At 41.5% G+C, this 24,414-nt stretch overlaps 2 protein-coding genes across 2 annotated transcripts in view; both read right to left on the minus strand.

Moving 5' to 3' along the window:
- Nucleotides 1-5,842, minus strand: part of LOC134099069 (macrophage mannose receptor 1-like) — a 39,694-nt gene extending 33,852 nt beyond the window's left edge. Inside the window, exons 1-5 of the mRNA XM_062551774.1 lie at nt 5,769-5,842; nt 5,133-5,519; nt 2,759-2,923; nt 1,027-1,182; nt 811-912 (exon numbers count right to left, since the gene is read on the minus strand). Of these exons, the coding sequence (XP_062407758.1) occupies nt 811-912; nt 1,027-1,182; nt 2,759-2,923; nt 5,133-5,519; nt 5,769-5,838 (880 nt within the window). The 5' untranslated portion in view covers nt 5,839-5,842. The remainder of the gene's footprint in view (nt 1-810; nt 913-1,026; nt 1,183-2,758; nt 2,924-5,132; nt 5,520-5,768) is intronic.
- A 1,732-nt stretch (nt 5,843-7,574) lies between these two features.
- LOC134069625 (macrophage mannose receptor 1-like) overlaps nt 7,575-24,414 on the minus strand; it is a 36,528-nt gene continuing 19,688 nt past the window's right edge. The window contains exons 20-30 of the mRNA XM_062525633.1: nt 14,339-14,484; nt 14,072-14,174; nt 13,494-13,681; nt 12,405-12,516; nt 11,449-11,678; nt 11,157-11,322; nt 10,618-10,752; nt 10,205-10,321; nt 9,944-10,102; nt 8,499-8,522; nt 7,575-8,274 (exon numbers count right to left, since the gene is read on the minus strand). Coding sequence (XP_062381617.1) covers nt 8,087-8,274; nt 8,499-8,522; nt 9,944-10,102; nt 10,205-10,321; nt 10,618-10,752; nt 11,157-11,322; nt 11,449-11,678; nt 12,405-12,516; nt 13,494-13,681; nt 14,072-14,174; nt 14,339-14,484 — 1,568 coding nt within the window. The 3' untranslated portion in view covers nt 7,575-8,086. The remainder of the gene's footprint in view (nt 8,275-8,498; nt 8,523-9,943; nt 10,103-10,204; nt 10,322-10,617; nt 10,753-11,156; nt 11,323-11,448; nt 11,679-12,404; nt 12,517-13,493; nt 13,682-14,071; nt 14,175-14,338; nt 14,485-24,414) is intronic.

The raw sequence follows: 24,414 nt of genomic DNA on the forward strand, positions 1-24,414 counted from the left end.
GTGATTCAGCAAGTAGAAGATCTCCGACATTGTTCCTGATTGTTACATCCGTGTAGTAACTAGCTTAACAGTTTCTAACATTATAATTTACTTACCGTTTAGTCTAAGTAGAGATTGTGCGTCCATGACGAACTGTAAGTTGATTCCTTTGTTCATTAGAAAGCATTCCTTACTATAGAAAGTTCGTTTGTCATACAATCTTTTTGGTTAGCTCTTAGCCATATGCAAATGTAAATGATGCCTAGGTCTAGGTTAATGCAATTGTGTTTGAAGTCTATCGTTAACAGCTAGCATCCAAATGTGTTCAAGTTGTATAGCAGATAGCATCCAGATTCGTATGTTAACGTGATTGCTGTTATCTCCGTGAAGCATTCTTTGTGCACGTGATTGCTGCCCATTAGCACCTTAAGTGAACGCCTAGCAATGTGCATTTCATCCTGTATACGTGTTTGGTAACATATTGATCCAAGAACTTGAAATATTTAATACATTACACAGAGACGTTTCATAGGTTTCATATGTATGTTTATTTGTGTAAAGTAAGTGATTGGTGTAATTTATGCCAACCAAGTTATTATTTCTGTCTTTCCTTTTAGACCACAATTTCTATAATAATTCACCTTAAATAATTAAGAAGATAAAACCACAACGTGTGGGAAGTTCCTCAGCTTTATACCAGTGGTGCCTCATCTGACCCCTGTGTATTACTGTGCTGCCTGAATATTTGCATTAAAACAGCTAACTGCATTCCAGTCTCAAGAAGTGTTCTTACCGACACGCCAAAGCGACACTGCTACACACGGACCTCACCTAGATACAGTCCACTAAAGCCACTAGTTTCAATACAGCCATTCACAGTATTTAATCTGTTCAGTCCAATCCAAAATATCGTTTTAAACCCACTTGTGAGGCCTGTGTATTGAGAAGTCACTGTGTCATATTGAGAAAATACAGGAGTCGTATTGCTGTACTGCAATGGGTAATAAAGCCCACTGATTATGGAGAGAAAAAAACACTTTGAGTCACTTGATATGAAGGTTTGCTCCTGGGGCTCAGTTATACTCAGCAGGTCTGAGTCCTGCTGCTGGCAGCTCCTCCTGGCTTGGTGCCAAGTGAGGGCAGAGTTTACGTTGACCTGGTAGAAGACGCCAGTCACTGGATTTTTCTTCCAGTGTTCTGATGCTGGAATGAAAAGAAAAAAAAAACACTAAAACTGTATACACACACTTGTTACAGAACAATGAGAGGGTGTGGTGGTATGACACCCTGTTTCTAAGAAAATTGGGATGATGTGTAAAATGTAAATAAAGACAGAATGTGAAAATTGACCAATTTCATAGTAAAAACAACATTTATAGAGTACCAAATGTTTCGTTCGTCATTTTCTATTTCATACAAATGATATATTCATTTTTAATTTGATGCCAGTAAAATGTCTCAAAAACTTTGGAATGGAGGCAACAAAAGGCTGGGAAAGTTGTGTAATGAGTTGCAAACAAAGTTGTGTAATGACAAAGAAAACACAAGTAGGAACATTTCACGACAAACTACCGTAGGTTAACTAGTGGCACCGCGCCAGAGGAAACAAAGAGCAGCCCAGGGGAGCAGAGTCTCTCACACATAAAGATGCAGAGGTATTCACCTAGCCTGACGAGCCAGACCCACATTTGCTGCCGCTAGGGGCGTCTAGATTTCTAAGCTAGTATTCGCCACACTATGTGAAAACATGTGTGAGCAACAATACACACATTCCTTAATGTGAAATTGCAAATAATTTGGAGAGTTCATCATATACAGTACAGGACAAATGTCATTCAAATTATTGAGAGAATCCAAGCTAAGTAAACAAGGCACAGGGCAGGACAACAGTACTGAGTGGCCAACACCTTAGGCCATTGCATTAAAAACAGACCTGTTTCTATAAACAAAATCATGGTATGGGCTCAGGAAAACATTGAATAACCATTGCCTACTATTGTCTGATGCTCCATCCACAAATATTATTCACTAGTTCGCCTGTTGGATTGCTTGAGGTCGGTGAGTACAGAGAATGGTAAGTTTGGCTTGGTAGCTGGCCATGGTCCTGGGATGCCAATAGCGGATGTGAGTGATGTCCGCTAACACCCCCATATGGATAAGGGGCCATTTGGAGCTTTGAGCTAATAGTGAAATGGAGGAGCAGGGCACCTCCAGCATGACGTAAAGGGCAGCAAGGATGGTTTTATACCCTATGACCGGGAGTAGGGTGAGTGATGCCTGTCAATCAACCTTATGGGCTCCTACCGAACTTTGTTTAGAAAACATCATTTAAAACTCTACCATGCAAAGAAATGCTGCTGTCTTGGGCCCGAGTTCATTTGACAAAATGCCTGTCCCAACTTTTTAACAAGGATACAAGGAGGTTTATTTGTCACATGCATATCATTACTAAAGTAAAGAATGCAGTGAAATTGTCAGTTCCTTCGCCTGTTGTGCATATGAAGGGGGGCGGGGGTGTAGGGAGGGGCAGGATAAGTGCAAAAAGCATTTAAGTGCATTAGGGTAAGAGTAAGAGCTGCAGGGGGTTAATGATGTATGCGTGTATGTGTTTGTGTGTTGCTGGCATCAATTCAATTCAATACATTCAAAATAAATGTAAAAATAAACTTTTTTTCTGTTTCAAAAATGTATTCGTTATCATATATAGCATTATTTTTTATTTGCAAACATTTTACATAGCAACCCAATTTTTGGGAAACTGGGCTAAGAAGGAACTTACATTTAGTGGGGCAGTACCCCCACGTTTGCTGATAGTCTCTCTCAGGTGAGCACCACAGACGATTAGTTGATTTCTTGGTAATACAGTTGGAGTACCATTTTCCCTCAAATCGGAAAGGAAAGTGGCATGGGCGACCAAAGGCGTTGCCATCGAATGTGTACAGCTCTGTTAAATAATAGCACATTTAAAAGTAAAACATCATGTAGGCCTAGTAGGCCTACATGAGGAGTTTCATGAACAGCAAATCAAGTACAGTAGGCTCCCTAGCGACAGCGGGGGGAGTTCCCCCGAAAGTCCCTCTTGAACGTCTTAAGATTCGACTCAACACAAAACATGACCAGTATCAGCTGGTTTTAAACCCATGCCACACACAACTCATCTTCAAATCCGCATGCAAATTAATGCAAACTAATGCAAATTACATTAATAACCAGGAACTGGTTTGAAACATGGAATAGATTATACCCAAAACACATAATAACTAAAATGCATAAGTTTGGGGAGAAGGTATAGAAAAGATAGGTTCACACCACACATTTTCACCACACCTACACACTTAAACACACATGCACACAACACTGAGGAATAAGATACTTCAAGTATTTGTTTTATTACTATTATTATTCTTTTTCATTATTATTTCCAGTTTTTGCTTTGTCTTGTCTTGTCTTGTTTTTTTTTTTTTTTTTTTTTGGACAGTCATGAATGTCTACTTTGTTTCCCCCAAATCTGTTATCCTTTGTGTCTTCTACCCTCTGTATGGCATGTATGTGTTATTGTCTCATGTGTTCATCAAATAAAAATTAAAGTAACAAAAAAAAAAAATCTGAATGCATCATATGAAAGCAATGCCCACTGACTGTTGGCTACAGCATTTAAATGTGGGCATTGTAGGAGCCTAACATTTTAGACCCGCATTTGATTTCATCTTTAAAAGTGATGAGTCTGTCCCTCTTAGACCCATCAAGACTAGATGTACCACAAAGTGGTACAAAATATGACCACCGCTCAATCCTGCATATTCTCTCCGCAAAAATAAATCACGTTTGCCAATTTGTTTCCATCTCCTATACTCCATCCCCTACTAGCAAATTTCATGTGAAGGTACAGTAAAAGAGTGGTCAGGACTCTGTGTGGGCCAGTCAAGTTCATCCACTCCACTCTGTCATCCATGTCTCCATAGACCTTTAGTGCTTTGTGCACTGGTAGGCCTACACAATCATGTTGGAACAGCAAATGGCCATCCTCATTAGAGCAGCGACTGAGAGCCAGTCTGTGTGACCGCACAAATGCGCTTCTGTAAGAATGGTAAAAAATTCCCCAACACTCCTTTGTGGAAAGCCTTCTCAGAAGAGTTGAAGCTGTTATACCTGCAAAGAGTGGACCGACGTCACATTAAACATCATGAATGGGATGTCACCGCAGTTCATATGCGAGTCAAGGCAAGTGACCCAATACTTTTGACAAAATACTTTAGCCTATGCCTGTGTGTCACACTTCAAATTCTGTGCAGCTTTGAACCTGTCAACCAAAGACACCTGCGATTAAACTGTGTTCCGTATCATTCTTGTGAGGCTACATGCCCACCATGTTTCGTGCAGTCCGATCTTGTCAGAGTGTCCTGTGAATCCTTGACGGAAAAAAATCCGGAAGAAAGAAAAAAAAAAACTTTGACTAAACCTTCGCTGCGCGGCGGTCATAATAATGCAATGCAGCGTTGTTGTACTAGTGGAAAACGTTATTTATCTCTGAATAGGCTTGTATCCCAAGTTAATATGGCAAGATAGCCTATGCCTAAGGTGGAAGTAACCCCTCTAATGGCGCGTCAGTCATTCAACCTCTTTGTCAATGGTGCGCCAGGTCTAATCTAAGGATAGCAGAGGGTTTTTTTTCTTCTAAAGGCTGTTGTGTGTTGTCTTTTAGACAGTCACAAAAGGTTTACTTAGACCTATATTGTTTTATTTGTCATGGACACGAATAAAGGGAACATTTTCGTAACCCATATATCTTCATGGCACCGAATTAGGTTCAATTGGCTTAACGCAAAGTTCGTGTGATTAACGTTGCCATTTCTTGAATCGGAGTCACATCTGCAGTAGGCTAAATAAGGTAGAACGACATGCTTTTGATGACGTGGTAATTGTTTATCCCCAGTTAACATGGATCCTATTAAGATGCGTACACAGCAGCCTTTCAACATCAAAACTGCACTTCAAACAAAATACAGAAACGAAACCTTGCGTGGAATTTCTCCGTGTTTTGCACAAAAGCGTCTGCTAATAATTCTAAACATAATCATAAACACAAACAAACTTCCCATATTGCGACATCCTTGACTGGCCCTTTAAATCAGGACATTATTACTACCACATACCTTGATATGGCTGTGAGCAAAGGCCCTCTGTGGTGCCATGTATTAACCACTGACTAGCAGCTCCAATGTCTTGGGTGAGTTTCAGAATTGTGTTTTCATCCTGAGATAAGAAAAGATTTGTCCCGTTCAGATTTAATAGTGTGTCGTTCTTGCACACCCACTTTTGGAGTGCACTTGTTTCATCACAGATGTACCACTGCAGGCCTGAGCCGTCCGCTTTGCTCCCAGCTCCCAGACATTTGCTCATCTGAACATTGAGGATGCGGTCGTTAGACGTCCAGCGGAACTTCTGTTTGGGTTCGTTGGAATCGCAGTAGAACAGCTTCAGAGGCTGATAGCCTTTCAGACATTTATTTACATTCTTGTCGTAAATCAAGAAATTACTCCCTGATGGAAAATTAGCAAGGCGGGAGATTTAAAAAGCATGTTTATCAGAAACAAGTATGTTTCTGTTGTAGAAACACATTTCACTGCAACTTATACCATTTTGCTAGCTACCACTACTATAGGCCTACTACTACTACTACTAGGCATATGAGCCTACTCTTAGTAGTATTGATAATGATAAGGATAACGATAGTAATAGAATAGTCTTTATTTCATCCAGAATAAAATCACACATTTTCGCTCACTTACCTAACAGAGCAAAACAGCATGAGACTTGAAAGAAGACCAACGCAACAAGACCAGCTGATCTTGGCAACATCTTAGTGCACTAAATGCAAAATCCAAGTGATTTCGTGGCCTCTCTTTAGATTGTCCTTGGAGGGGTGTGTCATTGACACATCTTCGTCATCACTCCTACTCACTGGTGCTGACCTTAGGTTAACTGAAGGGAGTCACACTATTTTCCAGTAGTGCCAGTATCCCACCAAAACAACCAATTGAGAGGGGGTGCAGACAATATTAGAGGGGGAAAACATGACATTTTGGCGGCTGAACACATCATTTAAAGGAGACATAGAATGGAAACCATTTTTGTCTTGGTTTTCATGAATTAGGAGAGGTTGTGCATAATCAAAGAGCTGTCATGAACATGAGGCATGGTTGTGCCCTCCCTCATATGAAAATCTTGGAAATAGACACTAAAAATGGGCAAATTAGAGTAAAGCCTGCTTGTGATATCAGATACCGCAAAGCCATTGAAGTTCAAATGTGGTTGCCAAAGAGAGCACCATTTAGTCAAACAGGCCATTTCAATACCCAGCCTAAATATAAGGGTTTAATTGGGCTTGTAAAAATGCAATTGAGTTCATTTTTTTAATAAATCAAAGCTTAATATATACTATTTTAACATCAGAGAGAGAACACAGTGCAATGCTCAATTCATCCATTCTACAGTCCTCTTTAATGCAGTTAGGGAGGAACAGAGCAACCCCTCTTCTGTGTGGCTCAAATGGCATGTTCATTTTCTGCTCTCATGTCACTGCTTGACACATGGAGACAGGCCTGTGTGTGTGTGACCAATGGAGAAAATGGGGTGGGAGTTGGGGGTAATGCATATTAATGTGTCAATAGACATGGTGACCATGTATGATAAGCATAAGCAGCCTCTGCAGCAGTGACAGCCGCACGCTCATGTTTCAGCGTAGCTGCAGATGCGGGGTAGCCATGTGTGTTACCTGTTGTAAAACAAGGAAGTTTGTGCTATTGAGATGACCGTGCCGACTGACCAATTAAATGTTTACAGATAGGGCTATCGACCAGTGACAGTAGCTCTACAGTCAGGCTCTCACTTCACCATGCCAATCTATGGCTCTACACCACGCACTCCCCCTACTCTTCCACTCAACGCAAAGCGCACTGTAGGGGGAGGGCGGGACTAGTTTGTGAACCACAGAGATAGGGATATCTGTGTTCACATAGGGATAACACGTTCGCTTTAAGCTGCGAACAAAACACAGCATGTCCAGTGTAGTCAAGGCCCTGTGTGACTCCCTGCATTTCTGCATTTTCATAGCAAAAACTGTGTGTGTGTGTGTGTGTGTGTGTGTGTGTGTGTGTGTGTGTGTGTCTGTGTTCTGCTGCTGCAAAACTTTAGGATGAAAACTTTTATTGTCAGCACTTTGTTGTGGTTGATGCTGTTGTGAAATCAGCCGTGCTTCCTGAAAGCAGGTTTAATAGGGAAACGTCGTTTCCCAGTGTTCGTTGAATTGCACAACCATTTTTATTTCTTCACCACACACTGGAATTGCACCATAACTTTTCTTCTTTTTTTTAAATAAACCCTCACACATGATAGCTGAAGGCTAAAGCGAGTGGCATCTGTAGTGGCAAGGGTGGGGATAGCTCCATGCATTTGTTTTCAGCATGTTGACAAACATTTTATCAGTGTTATTCAGGTTAACAATGACTCTTTCAACCTTGTCTTTGGTGTGTCTGGTAATAATGAATAACTCACAATAAAATGTGTGAAGCACAGACACACACAATACTCACATATAGGTGTACAAATCTGGTATTTTAATGTATACAGACAAGTAACAAAAAAGGGAAATAGCAAAATCTACATTAAGTGAAAAATAAATAATGTACATTGCAATGATAAACGGTCACTGTAATATGCTCAAATACAATATCAATTTTCTAATGAAAACCATCATGTAATTTTAAGACTCAAAAAATGTTTTCATCCACCTTTACATACATACAGTACATGTATGCATTTATCCATACCGCTGATCAATGATTTGATTGGTAGTTTGTTCCATTGCACTCCACTGGGTAGTACATATTGTACCACCACATAGTAAAAATCTGGTTTTCCAATTGAAATCTGATCCCAACACTACATAGAAGTGTACACAAACATAGTTTGGAATGGCTTAGACCTGGGCTGTCCACCATCATGAAGTCAGCGTCATGACGTTTGGCTGATTAGATATACAGTATGGAGCTTGCGGCTACCACAACCAACTTCATCCAAACTTTTGTGACGACTATATTTTGTGAATTCATGATGAACGTAGATCTATCTCTTTTGTGTATAGTGGATTCTCAAAAGCAGGAATGGTGGCTAGATCTGTTCTTTTGTAGTGGCCATACACCACAAACACGGCAAATCCTATCACAATCACCAAAGTAATAACAACTACAACAATCATCCCTGTATACAAACGGTTAACCTCCAGAACTGGGATTTCTGAAAAGAAAAAGGTTAGAAAAAAGTAAATGACAACATCATTAGGTTGTCAGAAACTCACGGGCACATTGTTTGCTGCTATATGTAACATTTAATTGAGTTTCCCCTCTTGTCACATCTATGTGCTTTGCTGCAATTTCTTAGCAAAGGACTGCTACTTCCTGATAGCCATTGAGCTTTTTAAAACACTATTAATGATGAATGGCACTGTTTCAGAAACTTACCGGTAGGTTCTACAGTCAAAGGCTCTGAAAAGGAAAATATGGAAAGTATGAATGCCTTATCTTGGTTTAATAATCTTTTAACCCTGTGTCTAGGAAGTTAGAGACTGGAGCTGCTGCAATTAATTGATTAGCTATCAACTTCCAAATCAATCAGCAACTGTCAATCGAGTTATAGGTTTAGAACAAACAAAATTGACTGTTGTGATGTGATTATCGTCATGATTTCTTTTATCCTCTTTGACAGTAAACTGCCTTTGAGGTGTGGACAAAGTAAGACATTACGGATATCATCCAGGGATTTTTTGAAACACTGCTTCATGTTTTTCACAGTTTTCTGACATTTTACAGATTCCACATATAATTATATAATTAATTACCTGTTGAAATAATACAAATAATAACTCATGATTATGTAATAAGAATCAGATAAAAAAAAAAAAAAAACACACAACAACATACATTGTAATGGGAATACAATGTATCTTGTACAGAAACATGTGACAATGAATTCTGTATTTTTGCAATTTTACTGTACCTTACCTTGCACCTACCCTGCACGAACCCTGCACATTTTATTTTTTTGAGAATGACCATGCCAATTTTTCCCATGCCAAAATGTTGGCAAGAATTGGAGCATTATTTATCCCTCTTTCCCTTTTGCTAGCATGCAGTATGATGCCAATGGCTGTTAGGTCATCTAGTTTATTGATACCATGATCATCACAATTGTAGAACTGAGCTTAGGATAGCCTTCAAAAGTGAACAAAGCTCAATCTTGGGCTGAATCTATGGAAATTCGTGATCAATTACATTAATTACAAACACGTTATTTTTTAATCATCATTTACAATGATTAACGTGTGACGGCACTCATTTATATGTATTAATGGTTCCACTGTATTTATGGTTGTTTTCCCTTTGTATTTGTAAAATACAGTTACACGAGTAGTTACACAACCAAATATGGTGAGACAAAATAAAACGTGGCGCTTTTCTCAGCAGGTAAGAAGGATAACTATAATGTGCGGCGGAATAGCACTTGGAAGCACTTTGTCTCGGCGCAGTAATATTCTCACTCTAAAGTGAAACTGAAAATGCAAGAGTGATGATATTACTGCGCTGAGTCGAAGAGCTCCCAAGTGTTATTCCGCCATAGTATAGGTACCCTTCTTACCTGCTTAGAAAAGCGCCACGATTTATTTTGTCTCACCATACTTGGTTGTGTAACTACTCGTGTAACTGTATTTTAATATGGAAAATGTGGGGGTGTTTGGTTGCTTCTAACTTCATCTCTGTTTGGATCCTGAATGAACTGGGCTAGCTAAGTGCTATCAAAGTAGCACTGCGCGCCAGAACCATTGAGTGCACGCATTGAAATGCAGTGTTCCTTTAAGTGAGCACCTGCTACACTCTTTGGGGCATTGACACAAGCATCAAGGTCATACCTTTGGGCTTTTTGCAGATATATGGGAAATCCATGCGCATGTGACGATGTTTCCATTTAAAGTCTGATGTTGAGATCGCAGCATGGTTCTCAGATGCTGGACGCCTGTCTGCCCAGTTGGTATAGTCCAGCACAGTCTTGTCCAGCCAGTGCCACTGACCTACAGTAAGTGCAAAACATATCGAATCATTTAAGAAGGTCTATTTCTGGCTTCCATTAACAAAGTGCAGTAAATTGTCCATTAACCTATGATAGGAATTACCTTTGAGGTTTTTGTACAGGCCAATCCAGTAGGCAGAGTATGTGTCCTGCTCCATCTCCAGTTTACCATTGATAAACTCAGCTTCCTTAGTATCTTCAATGCTGAGCAGAGATGCACCTGACAACAGTATATGAGCAATGAAATGACACAAACCAAAGACAAAGTTATATTCCAAATACTGTAAGTTACCCATACAGTACATTGATGTAGTAGATTCAGTCAAATAACATAGTCTTCATTATAACTGATCAACTGTCCTCCTTATACAGTTATTTGAACCAAACAAAACTGAACAGTTTTGATACCTTACAATTTAATAAGCTTTCTGACCCTTTTAAGTTTGCCAAATGTTTTACGATTCAGAATGGCCAACTTTAGTCAAAGTATATGCAGGGCATAGCAGTATCACATACCCTTTAAAACGCAGTCTGTAGAAGCATCTGGCCAGTCTATTTCCCTGTTTGAAAAGAAGTAGCAATGGCCCTGAAAAGGCATCCAGTTATCAAAACATTGACCAGGAAAGCGAGAGTCTGGTGTTGGAGCAATCTCTGTGAATGAAAATGGACAATTGAAGTCAAAACAGTGAGCCAGTGCTGGGATCTCACCACTGAAATTGTTACATGTAGTTTGACTGATGGCAGAGATTAAACATTTTTTCTTTCAATATCCCAACGAAACTTTGGAACAGATATTGTTCAGTATGAAAAATAGATTGCAAAAACTCTTGTCATTGGACATAGTGTACTATATTGTCAAATCAACAACAATAATGACAACAACAAAACCCCATTTATTGAATAGCGCTATATTTGATTTCATCAGAGAAATATGTGGTTCTATGACATGAAGTTCAATTATTTTTGGGCTATTTCTTTGGACTAAAGTTTAGAATACAACATCTCTCCTAACAACATGGTGGTCACATGTAGTGTATCAAAAGATTTGTTCATACCAGTCGAGCGCTTGCAGACACTGGGAAGGGACTGGTTGCATTGTTCAGGCACCCACGTTCCATATGAACTCATATACACACAGGAAAATTGGCTTCCGGGTCGTGAAAATCCCCAGTTCTCCATGTTTAGGGGCCAATTATCAATCCATTTAAAGTAACCACCGGTCTGTTGATGGATTCGAATTTCATGTTGAGAAAAAGATAATGAAAGGAATAACATGTAAAATATGTTTTTGAATGATTAATATTGCAAGGAACAGGTTATCATTGATTTGACAAAGTGGTATATCACCATATTTTTGTTAAGGCCAATCCACATGGGCTGCTTGAGTTTGTGGATTTGTAGTTCTATGTAGGCTTGGGTGATGCTGTCCCGAATGCTGGCCAGCTGGGCTCCATCTGCCTCACACCTCTTCTTGGCCTCCCACCAGGTCAGATTGGTTAGCTCCACCTTGAAGGTGTCGTTCCCAAACTTGATGTATGATTGGGGCAGCACTGTCGTCTGTGGTGTGATTTGTTTATCTGTGTAAAGAAAAAAAACAGCCTTACAGTCTATCAGCAAAAAAGAGCACCAGCACTAGTCTATACTGTACATAGAGGCCTAGTTGAATGAGGGGGACTTTATAGTGACATGTTAAACTGTCATGTAAATGAGGTTCTATTGAGGTTATGCTGACTCTGAACTGGTCCTCATTACTAGTTAAAATTAGGGAATCATCTGCCCATAGACAGGTGCTCAGACTATCAACAATTTATGGTTACCGTTAAGGGATTGGATTTGGTTAAGGTGATATTAATTAATTGTTCAACAACTATTTTACCGTTAAGGGATTGGATTTGGTTAAGGTGATATTAATTAATTGTTCAACAACTATTTTAAATACTGAACTTGAATCTTAACAGATGAACATTATATTTAAGATAGCTGACCAAATATGAGATTGAGTTGTACAGTACATTAGTTTAACTTCAGTTGCAACACTCCCGGCACTCATAAAGACTCTGATCGTTGCTAGCAAAGCCCATGCATATCCTTCAAAGAGAAAACTATTTAAATGTGTAGAATTCTAAACATTTACTTCACCTCTAATCACACAAATTCAAGGCCTCTCCTTGACCTTTTGAAAAAAACTGCTCCTATCCCGTAATAGTCGACTGGCTGCTGTAAGAGTGCTGAGTCGTGGTAGGTAGAAGCAGTTGATGATGCACTCAAACTGGGAGAATAACCATCAAATAATTATTACTCACCAGTGGGTCGTCTGCAGATGAATCCCATTTTCTCAGAGCATTCATATTTTTGCCACTTGCCAAAAGAAGTTCTAGGTTTGGTAATAATTGCAGTACATTCTCCTGTACTGCCCTGTCCAGACAAAGAAAAGTATTAGTGAAAATAAGTATTAGTCACCTTAGCCCTTTAGGGTCCGCAACCATCATCAACCTCATCTGTGCGCTCATGGGTGTCCATCAAAAATGAGGTGTGCTCTAGTGCAGTGGTTCTCAAACTGTGGTACGGGTACCACTGGTGGTACACGGAGACTCTGTTGTGGTACTCTGGGAGTCTCCAAGATGACGTGATCATTTTTCTTTTTTCATGAAGATAATATAATCACTTCAAATTAGATAAAAAATACATATAATGAAAAATCGTTAAATTTAAACTAGTTTTTATCTTTCTTTGGGGGGGGGAAATCTGGTCTGAATTCTTTAGCCTGACCTGCTGTAGGCTTATTGAGTGATAACATTGATTCTGACAGTGATTCAGTGATCAAGCATGGTGCTTTATTCTATACACCTGGCAAGGGACCTGATGAAACCCATGGCTGTGGCTGAGCATGTCTAGGGGTTGCCACAGTTTCCACCAATGATATGTATCACTCAACAAACTTGTTGATTTGTTTGAATGCTGGAAGTAGCGAATTGCAACACAAATACAATGTTTTCTTGAAACAGGTATTTGTTTGATCGCAAGTTGCATTGTACCACGGTGTTGCTAACACACCCCTGATCTGTTAAAAACAATATCAAATTCAGCGATGCTTACTGCATGTATATTAAATAATTACATTAGGGAATGCTGGAATGATGTTTTTTCTGACTGTCATCCCATTTTTAAAGAAGTACAGTACTGCAGGCATGTACTTGGACTCCAATTCAACAGAAATGTGTTTTTAATGGGTACTGCAGTAGTAGAATAGGCATTGCAGTAGTAGCACCGTATATTATCACAATATTTAAAAAAAAGAGGTACGTTGTATCAGTTGAGTATAACTAATGGTTTTAATACAAAGTACAAATTTAAGAACATATTCTATATAACTCATTAAGCAGGTGACTTACCCACGATAGATGTGGTATCATATGCCTGTATCGCATATGTCTGTATCGAAAGCTTGCATAGCCGTTGAGAAAGTTTTCATAACTGAGCTTCTTTCCTTCAGTCCACAGAGGTCTCCAGTGGTTTGAAAGGGTGTGCAGGCCAATCCACAAATCATGTGGTGCATCTGCCACCATGGTTGTCAGAAATGCTACAAAATAAGTTATCAAACATATAAGTGGAAAAACTGTTACACGGAGTGGTAACATTACAGAGAAATTGAGACATTTGGTAAGCTATTTAAATCATTGTATGATTGAGATCGTATGTGTATTCTTAAAGCACCGCCATGCAATGTACTTGCACACAAGGCTCTTGGTGAGCTTGTTTGTTTTCTGTGGAGCCAGGGGTGTTTGAACCTGCCACTATATTCTAAATGTAATTAGTGTCTATATGTCCTTCTTTTTCGTAGCATGCTGATTCATAGGTGCAACACCTAACTGGGTCCGTGTAGACACTAATTACAATCAGAATAGTGGCAGATTCAAACACATCTGAGTGTGTGGATGCAAATCTCATCATGTAAGAATGTGGTACAAACCTTGTTCATCTCTCCTTGTAATTGATACCAGATTTCCACCCACTACTTTGCAGTATGACCTTGCTTCTGTCCAGCTTTTCTTTTCAGACTGAGCCTTGTAGCACTAGAATAGTGTAGTCATTAATTAATATATGTATTTCCACAATGACTGGATCATTTAATCTAAATAAACATATCTACAGAGATTACTAATTGCAATCTGTTTCAGTATATTTTAGCTATCTGACATTTAACAAGTAGATATTTAATAATAGACACTGTGCTCACATATTCTCTGTACTTTGTCCAGTCAGGGGCACAGCCTCCTTTAGGGGCCTCAGTAGGAGCCGCCAGAGTCGCATTTACAGGAGGAGTTTCATGACGCTCACAAATGAATCCCAAAGCTTGACCACAGTTGGTGACAGACCAGAGACCTGGACAAATAACACCAAACACAATAATCTGAGCAACTGGAAAAGCTACACATTTACGTTAAAGAGCTGTATGGAATTCTTAGAGCTTCAGACTGTTTTGGAAAACAGCCTAAGCGTTTGCGTGTTCCAATTTGGTATTACAAGAGAGCCGGCCTGGCACTAGCTGATTTGCATTCAGACTTCAATGGATATCTAGACTCATGTTCACAAAGCATTTCATCTTGCCGCGAAGAGTGCTGCTAAATCACAGTATTGTAGCGTCGGTGGCTGTAAATGTCCGTGTTGTATGAGTGTCTCCCATAATGCAATGCTAGCGAGTGTTATGATGTGTAATGCCGGTTATTGTAGCTGTATTTACGGTTATCATGTTGTGTATTAGGCCTACAGCGTGCTTGTCTCAGGCTGCACTTCATGTGTTTATCCCCGTGTGGATATGTGTGGTGAACCCTTATTGTGTGTTACATGAGCGGCTGAGACCATCCATGTGTTGCCCTATGTAAGTTGTCTGAACTTGGCTGTTTATCCCAATAAATGGCCAGCTTAGCCGATAGTGATCATTGACTCCGGGTGTGATCGCTACAGTATCTTTGCAATGTTTTTAAATGGATCTGTGTGATGACACTTTTGCATTGACAGGAAATAATTTAAACTAAATGTAATGTTTGGTTGTAAATCAAATTACATATGACAATAAATAGTTTTGGATGTTGCTGGTTGCATTATGCATCCATCACAAGCTACTCAATCATTCACTTGCCATTGAGCTCTCATGTAAGTGGTTCTCCATATGCATTTCAAAACACTGCAATTGTGGAATGATCTTTTATAGTCTATGGGAATGATGCATTGTGCAATTGCTGGCCTGTTACTAATTCTGGTTGGCTTCCAGGTTATTGTTGTCATGATATGTAGCCTTTAAATACTACATCCTGATAAACATGTAATGTGGAAGCCACAAGGCGGCGCTGGTTAGTTGATTAAAGTGATAGCTAAAACCTAAAACAGGTCTGTCTGCTCCATACAAATAAATCATGGTGTCAGAAGTAAAGAACTAAGATAAACGATATTTCAACCATGGAAGCCACCTACTGGACTTGATCTAGTGCACGGGAACCCGTCAGAAAACTGGAGGAGATTTCGACAAAGGTTTGGGCTGTAGGTATTTAGCCGCGGCCGGAGGCGCTAGCAAGTCAGTCTTCACGATTCCTTCATGTTGCCGGAGATTGAGAAGAGGCAGTGGAAGTGAATAATACCTTCATGTATGAAGCAGAAGACGATAAACATAAACTAGAGAATGTAATTCCAAGGAAATTACGAGTGCATGAAAATGCAAAAATGTACAGATAAATCATGTAGATATGGTTACTAAGGTGTTGCTAGGGTAGACATGGTGGTTTCATAGTTTTTGAAAGTTGATAGTGCGAAGATAGACAGTTTAAAATTGAATAAGCTAACCTGATTACCAGATTTGCTAACCATGCTAACTATGCTAATGAGGTTGATTAGCTAACTTAGTTGATGATTTCTAGCAGTTATGCTAAAAATGCTAACTATGCTAACAATGCTAACAATGCTAACCAGGTTGATTAGCTAACTTAGCTAATGATTTCTAGCAGTTATGCTAAAAATGCTAACTATGCTAACAATGCTAATCATGCTAACTAGCTAACTCGCTAGTGAGGACTTTTATTTTGAAACATTTGTTGCTAGGGTATCCATGGTGGCCACTATCAGGAATAAAGATGTTACTGCAGTATAATCATGTTGGTTACTATGGAAACTGTCATAAACGCTTAAAGGTATACTATGCAGGATTGGCGATTTCCTCGCCGGTTTCGCTTTCACTTTTCATTTTCGCTCGTTTTATGCTTGCATATTTCTCTGCAGAGCTTCCCCTACAGCGTTAGCGTGTATAATTGACAAAACTCCTCAATCGGTCAGTCTGCCGTGCCTTTTCATGAGACTTTACATGACACTTCCTGGATCAGAGCATGGGTGCGTGCCCGGTGTCTCCTGAAGTTGCAAGTGTGGTTTTACCGCTACAGACCACTAGAGCGGCCAAAAAACACACCGTTCGACCGGTAATGACCCATTTAATCATATATAACAGTATGGAACGAATTGATTAACTGAAAAACGTTGCATAGTATACCTTTAATTTTAATGGTTGCTATGTTGGTTGCTAGGTACGTGGAGGTTTCATATCCTCCTGAGACCCGGCCATTCACTTTTGTCCTCTGTAGGGGACATCAGTCTAAGTCTTATCAATGAAATACCATTCATGCCAACTATTTCAATCCTTTTGTACTCTCAAGAGGACATCCTGGGCTTTCTGGTGATACCACAATTATGTGGGTTGGGTTAACAGATTTCACAAATTTTATTTTCAAAATGGCGGCTATTGAGTTTTTTTCATTTCATGGCAGCACTTCATTTCACTGACCATTTTTGGTCATTATTATGTGTTTTATTGCACACAGTCAATTTGTGTCATAAAAATGACAGTCTCAACTTGAATTCAGAGAAATTTCAGAAAGATCCAGCAATTCAGACACCTTCAAAACATAACTTTTGTTCAATGTCCCCTGTAGTGAACATCGGGACTTAGTACCCCCTGCTTTTAACCAATTTTTAAGTTTTATAAGGCAGAGGGTTGAGTGAGACAACAAGGTCTTTTCTACTTATTTCTAATAAATAAAAGGAGATACAGGATTAAAGGGGATCCCTTAAGGTACAATGCAGCCCCAGAAGCAGTGTGTAAGCTAGAGCTTTAAGGTTTATTAAGAAATAAGTACATCGTAGGTGAATTTGCCTCAATGTACATTGCCCAATTTGTAAAAAGGTGTATTTTGGGCAACTGATTAGTCCATTTACCTGTAAAAGTGCTTTCACATTTACAATTTATCCATCAAGCATCCCTTTAGTGTACCTCTGCCATCCTAGGATGCCCTGAACACTAACGTTTCATTCATCTCTTGGGTCTTTGGCACAGGGGTCAGAGGTCAAATAATGAGAGTCCCTATCATGGTGTATACTCTCTGATGCCCTCACAGCAAGCCATTGCACTTCTTCAACACATGTTCATTAAAGGGAGGGTGTAGTAACCCCTCCGAACTGAAAACCTAGCTCTACAGTGTGCCATGTATGCAGATTGGCTGCAACACTGATGAGCCAGGCTCATTATTATGGCTGTCTGAATGCTTATTCAGCCATTATGGCAACACTTCATTATAGTAGCCATCTCTGGAAGCTATGTTAAAAACACTTGAGGGGGAGCAAAGCCTTTCTTGGCCACCTATTTGCCTGTAATATCTCACATACCCTAACACTCCATTGACTTTAATGCAATACTATTACTACACATTCATAATTCCCATAGAATTAGGACATTCGGATAGTCCCGATGTCCTCTGCAAAGGACATCTGATAACACAGCAACTAAGAACATTTTTGGAATTTTTTTTGCTGCAGCATGTTTCTTTAGACCAAAATACTTAAATCATCTAAAAAAAATCTCAAAATTAAAACTTTTATTTTCCCGGGTCTCAGGAGGATATAGTTGACTGGAGGCATAGTTGATGATAACTGACGGTTGGAATGGTTGAACAGTTAATTGGTTGAGTAGTTTCAATGGGTAAACGATTTAATAGTGCATTATTGCAGTGAGGACTTTTATTTTGAAACAGTTGTGGACAGAGGAAGTATGAAACAGGATCTGTAGTCTTAATGAGATTGTATGCTTAAAGCCTGAGAGAGAGAGAGCTGCTGCACCTGGACTGGCCACCTGGCATAAGATTCTAATTGCCCTATTATGATGTCATAATGTAATGTTAAGTCTATGGGGACATTTTAATAGTTTTTATTTAATAGTTCAAAAAGTATAAAAGTTACAAAGTTAAAAAATACATAGCTGAAGTCACCTAAGTAAGACCTACGCAGCGCAGTTTGAATGAAGTTTCTACGTTAAACGGTTGAAGCTGAATTGCACGCACAAAAACGTAAGAAGAAGAATAATCGCCTATAATAATAAGAAGAAACCGGATAACAGTAGAGTGCATTTTCATGCACTCTAATTACCGATAAGACTGGGCAAATGCGAAGAATACTGTAAACCAAAAAAGTATGAACGCTACACGTTTCTCACGTGGGTGCAAGGGGACAGGTCTATTAGCCAGTATATTACAGGGGTGCGTTTCCCGATAACGATGGATAGACACTCTTACGAGGGTTTTCTACGATTCATCTTAAGATCGATCGTTAGGATTTGCCTACTGTTTCCCGAACATGCTCGTAGCGTGAACGCGTGTGCATTGCTCTTACTATGCTCTTAAGGGGAGCTGTCCACCGAAGCAGTGCTGAATATCTCGCAACTCTGTTAGAAAAAAGACACGTAAGCACGAAGATGTCAAGGGCGCGGGAAGTGGGTGCGGAGGGTACTGCATCCCCTGCAAAACATTCCTTTTCATCAAAATTTGCCATAACCGACCACATTTTGTAGCCTATATGCACATAGTAGCCTAACACAGTTATGAATAGCTTTGAGTAGCCTATCTATAGATATCCATAGCCTACATTAAATGTTATACAGCCTAGGTATAAAAGTAAGTGAAAGTGACGTGACTCGCTGAGGAGAGACGTCGCAAGCAGGCTAGTTGACTATTTTGAGTCGCAGAAAATATATTGGCCCACAGAAAAGAATAGGACTAGGCCTATAGGCGACGTTTTTCTCCCGGCAGTAAAACCTTTTGCCGCGATTCATTCCAGCCTACAAATTCAAGTAAATCATTTATACTTGTAAAATAATTGTATTTGGTCTTGGCTATGCATAACGTTTCCATTCCATCAATGAATGAATGCGGCATTCCAAGAGTAGGCTAAATCAGATCCCGAACAAAACCGAAAATCTTGCTTTGCTTTTAACAGGTTGGCTATGCATGTCTTACAATCAAACGCACTTACAGAGCACTCAGAGAAAGCAAACCTCCGCTGAGCGAACACATAACTGCCTCCTGTATCCAGACGGATCACTCAACGTCCCGAACATTTAATTGACAGACAAATTGTTAAGTAAAACAATAAATTGCTTCTGAAATGGCTAACGCATCTCTCCGTTATCACATGTGGTTGCACAAAAACATGTTCACGTAAAAAAAAAAATATGTCTGTGAAATGTACTCAATCAACCTCCGTTGTAATTGGTCACAAAAGAGTTGCCTATTTAATGGCCACAATCAACACCGAGGGGTTTGGACGAAATGGAAAGAAAACGGAAACAGGCCTTCCGGCCAGAAGAAGTGTGCCTCCTCATCGAGGAAATTGAGGTGCACAAACGAGTGATATTTGACCGATTTAAAGGTGCCCACACCAATCAGCAAAAGCAGAAGGTGTGGGCACAAATAGCAGAGAACCTGGCAGCTGTTACGGGGGTTCTACGGTCAGGGCCCGATCTTCGCAAAAAGTGGCAGGACTTCGCAAGCCTAGCGAAAAAGAAAGCTGCTGCTGTACGGCAGCAGATAGCTGCAACAGGCGGAGGCAGCAGCACAGCACCTCCCTTAACCCCCGAAGAGGAGATGGCCCTGGGTATCCTGGGGACCACTGCGTCGCTGGGGATCCCTGGGGGCATAGATGTCATGGGGGGCATCGACCATGAGCAGCCAGGGACCTCAGCAGGACCACCATCCCCACCCCAGGAATCCAGGAGCCCCTGCAACATCCCTCCTGCTGCTGCCTCTCCTGCTGCTCCTGCTGCTGCTCCTGCTGGACCTGCTCCTGCTGCAGCTCCTTCGGCTGCTCCTGCTGGTCCTGCTGCTGCTGCTCCCGCTGCCACCTGCCAGTGCAGCCAGGATCTGGTACAGCTGGAGAAGGAGAAGCTGGAGCTGCTGAAGGAGCTGTGTGGCATCGCAAGGGAGGCCTCCAAACGCGATGCCACTTATCAGGAGCAGGTCCTGGCTCTGAAGAGGGCCAAGTTGCACCTGTTGGCTCGACAGGTGGCCTTGGAGGAGGAGAAGTTGGCTCGGCCAACTATTTCGGTGCCAATTGTCGTGGCTGACCAGCAAGGTGATTCATAATTGTGTGCTATTGTGATTGTGTGTTTGATAGAAATGAGCCAAACAGTTTTGATTGGGCTTTACTTTGGAAATGCCATTTCACCTGAATACTTTTCCTCTCTTTCCAGATGGTCCAAGTGAGCCCAACAATGAATAAAATTGTTTTGTACATCACAGCCTGTGCTTTCTTTGTCATTATTCTACATTCCTGAGGATAAATAGTTGTTAAGAACCTAGAAGGTGTAAGGAAATCGGTGTGAAATGTTCATCAAGTATGATGAAGTTATTCCCATTGAAAAGTGTGGGGCTAAATGCTGACTTAATTGTAAAGGTTTTAGATGTGAACCATCAGTTGTTAAAGCCAATACACATGACAGTTTCACTAATCATGTAATGATGCTGCCTTTGTTGCATGTGTCTGAGCCATAAAGAACATGCAGAACACAACCTTGACTAATGACAACCGTTATTGCCTGCCTGCCATGAGGCATTTTCGACACACAAGTACCTTGATGTGAAACACACACTCCTAATGGCTCACAGGATCAGAGTCACCTGTGCAGTGTTGTGTAACCTGTACACATGAACCCTCACATAAGCCAGTGTGTGTAATTACATTTTATTTGGCAGACGTACACATACGCATTGGCCACATACACTTAATTGTTGCGCATGTGATTACATCAAGATGATACCTCACAGCCTCCACATCAATTATCTTTAATCATCTGCATGTTTTTGTAATTACTATACGAACCTACATATACTTAGCGACAATGTAGGCCGGCAGAGCAAACCATGGCTGGGAGACAGCGAGTGCTCGCGCTCCATGCGCAAGAGAGAGAGCGACAGAGAGAGAGAGAGAGAGAGAGGCAGAGGCGTCCCCGGAGTGACCTTGTGCGTCTGAACGCTACCCTTCGGGCGAATAACAACCCCATGGAGGTGTTTAATGATCGGCCGATCATTGAGAGGTACAGGCTGCCGAGGGAGCCTATCCGGCAACTCCTTGAGGCCACCGGCGAGGACCTGAGACGCTCAACTCGGAGGAGTTTTGCGCTCACCGCAGAAACGCAACTGTTGGCCGCCCTCAGATTCTTCGCCACAGGGAGTTTCCTCCAGGTCGTGGGTGATGGCCATGGCCTATGCAAGACTTCTGTGTCACGGTCCGTTCAGGCGGTGACCGACTCCCTGTTGCGCCTGGTACCTGAACACCTGACCTTCCCCACGAGAGAGGAGATGACGGGGATACAGGGGCATTTTTTCCGCACGCACCATATTCCGCAGGTGACCGGAGTGGTGGATGGCACGTTAGTTCCCATACTGACACCCCACGATGATGGTCACATCTACATCTGCAGGAAGGGCTACGCGGCCATCAATTGCCAGGTTGTGTGTGACCACCGAGGCATCATTCTCGACGTCGTAGCGAGATGGCCCGGGAGCACCCACGACTCCTTCATCTTCAGGGAGTCCACCATTGGCCGGGAGGCAACTGCGTCCAGGGGTGAGTGGCGACTCCTCGGCGACAGTGGTTATCCTCTCCGGCCATTCCTCTTCACACCTGTGGCCAACCCTGAGGACGACCACCAGCGAGCCTTCAACGAGGCTCACCGTCTGGCGAGGAGCGTTGTCGAGCGCACCATCGGGCGGTGGAAGATGCGCTTCAGGTGTCTTCACCGATCCAGCGGGGGACTCCTCTTTAGTCCAGCCAAGGCCTGCGCGGTAATTTGTGTAACAGCCATGTTGCACAACATTGCCGTGCGGGCAGGGCTTCAGCTGGATGAGCCTGAGGAGGACGAGGAGGAGGCTGCCGGTGTGCCACACGAGGGAGGACGTCCCGACGACCAGCCTCAACACTATCGGGCTGGTTTTGAGGCCCGCCGTGATGTCATCCACACCTTTTTTTGATGTTTTTTTGGTTATTCCCTCCCCACAGAGCACTGTCACCAATCACCACCAGCACACCTTGCATCCTCCCTATGTTTTTGCCCCACTGCCCTTCCAAGTTCTCTCCTACACCGTCTGCACAACTCTCTCATTTTGTTCTCCGCCCCATTGTCCTGTTGCCTGTTTTGCTTTTTTTGGCCACTTCATAGGCCTTTTTTTTTAATTTTCAATTTTTTGGAATTCTAACCAGAGATAACCGGAGATCTGCGGTTTCGAACGTCAGAATATGCGCCAAAACCACAACAAATCTGCTCTGACGTCAAACGTGCGACCTCTGTTCACTGCAGAAGCATGGATCTGAGTGCCTTGAAACCGCAGATGTTCGGTTATGTGTGGAAGGTTTTTCTTCCCCAAAACGAGGTAATGTGGATACAATTATTTTATAAACGGAGGGGGGGAAATATTTGGTTTTAAAAATACCCGGCTACGTGTGTACATAGCCCAAAGTCCACCCACCTAGAAAATTTGAGAGAAAAACTTAGAACAGAGCTGAACAGAATGGAAAAAAATGAAAGTAATTTCAAAGATAGAAGAGCTCACCCAGTGGGTCAACCCCATTGTCATTGTGGAGAAGCCAAATGGAAAATTAAGAATATGCTTAGATCCTCGTGATCTCAACACAGCAGTAATGAGGGAACACTACCAACTACCAACGGTAGAGGAAATCACTAGCAGACAAAAGACTAACCTGACTCTTGCCAGATCCAGAGCTTCACACAAGGATCTGGGACTTCTCGATAGGAGATGTATTTCTGAAGGCGGGGCCTTGTACAAAAATCCTTGCATGTGATTTGATAAACCACTTGTCCGTTATCTTGAATGACGTGCTAGGCTACTTCAAGCTCTTGGCAAACCCGGTCGGAAGAAGAGTGAAAACATCCTTGCCACCAATAAATGCCTTCAAAACCATTCTCTGTTCATCTTTTAAAGAATGAATACTCGACAGATTCGACAAAACGGTTGAAATAGCAGAATCAATGTCAGCACAAGACTCCTCGCTGCGTGCCACCATTGTTGTTTGAATCAATCAGTCACTTCGGCGCTACGTCACATCTATGAAATCCGGCGATCCTGATTGGTTCATTATTTTTTGCTCCCTTGAAGGAGTTTGCATTGCCCTCGAGCCCAGACCCTTGTGTGGAGCTCAGCGAAACACCTCTGGTGGAGCATGGCGGAACTACAAGGGTGTGGCGAGAGTCAGGCTAACAAAATACATGCATGATAGCAGATTGAAACAAGTGCAAGGAGAGAGCAAGAGCCAAGGACTTCAAGTTAAATAAACAGAAATGCAAAGTAGGCCTAGAAGAAATCAAATAGCTGGGACACATCTTCTCAAAAGACGGGTTGAAACCAGATCAAAGCAAGAGTGAGGCTATTAGGAAAATGCCAACACCAGAATGCAAGAAAGATGTGGAACGATTTCTAGGTATGGTCACATACCTTGCAAAATTCATTCCAAACATGTCACAACATACTGAGCCATTGCGAGGACTTACCAGAGATGATGTTGAATGGCAATGGAGAACTGAACATCAACACACATTCAACCAGTTGAAAACAATGCTCACTGCGCTCCTTTGCTCAGATACTATGACGTAAAGCTCCCAGTAACGCTGTCAGTGGATGCGTCCAAAAGTGGACTCGGTCCTGTCTTACTACAAGAGGACAAGCCAGTAGCGTACGCATCACGCGCATTGACAAACTGAACAACGTTACGCACAGATAGAAAAGGCGATGTTGGCAATTGTGTTTGGAGCAGAACGTTTTCACCAGTATGTGTACAGGAGAGAAGTGGATGTGCAGTCGGATCACAAACCACTGGAAGCGATAATGAAAAAGCCGTTGAGTGGGAGTTTATTCACAGAACATCAAGCCCCCATCATGCACAATCAAATGGAATGGCTGAAAGAGGAGTGCTGACTGCCAAACTCATGCT

This window comes from Sardina pilchardus, chromosome 2 (assembly GCF_963854185.1).
Source record: "Sardina pilchardus chromosome 2, fSarPil1.1, whole genome shotgun sequence".
NCBI classification, from domain to species: domain Eukaryota; kingdom Metazoa; phylum Chordata; class Actinopteri; order Clupeiformes; family Clupeidae; genus Sardina; species Sardina pilchardus.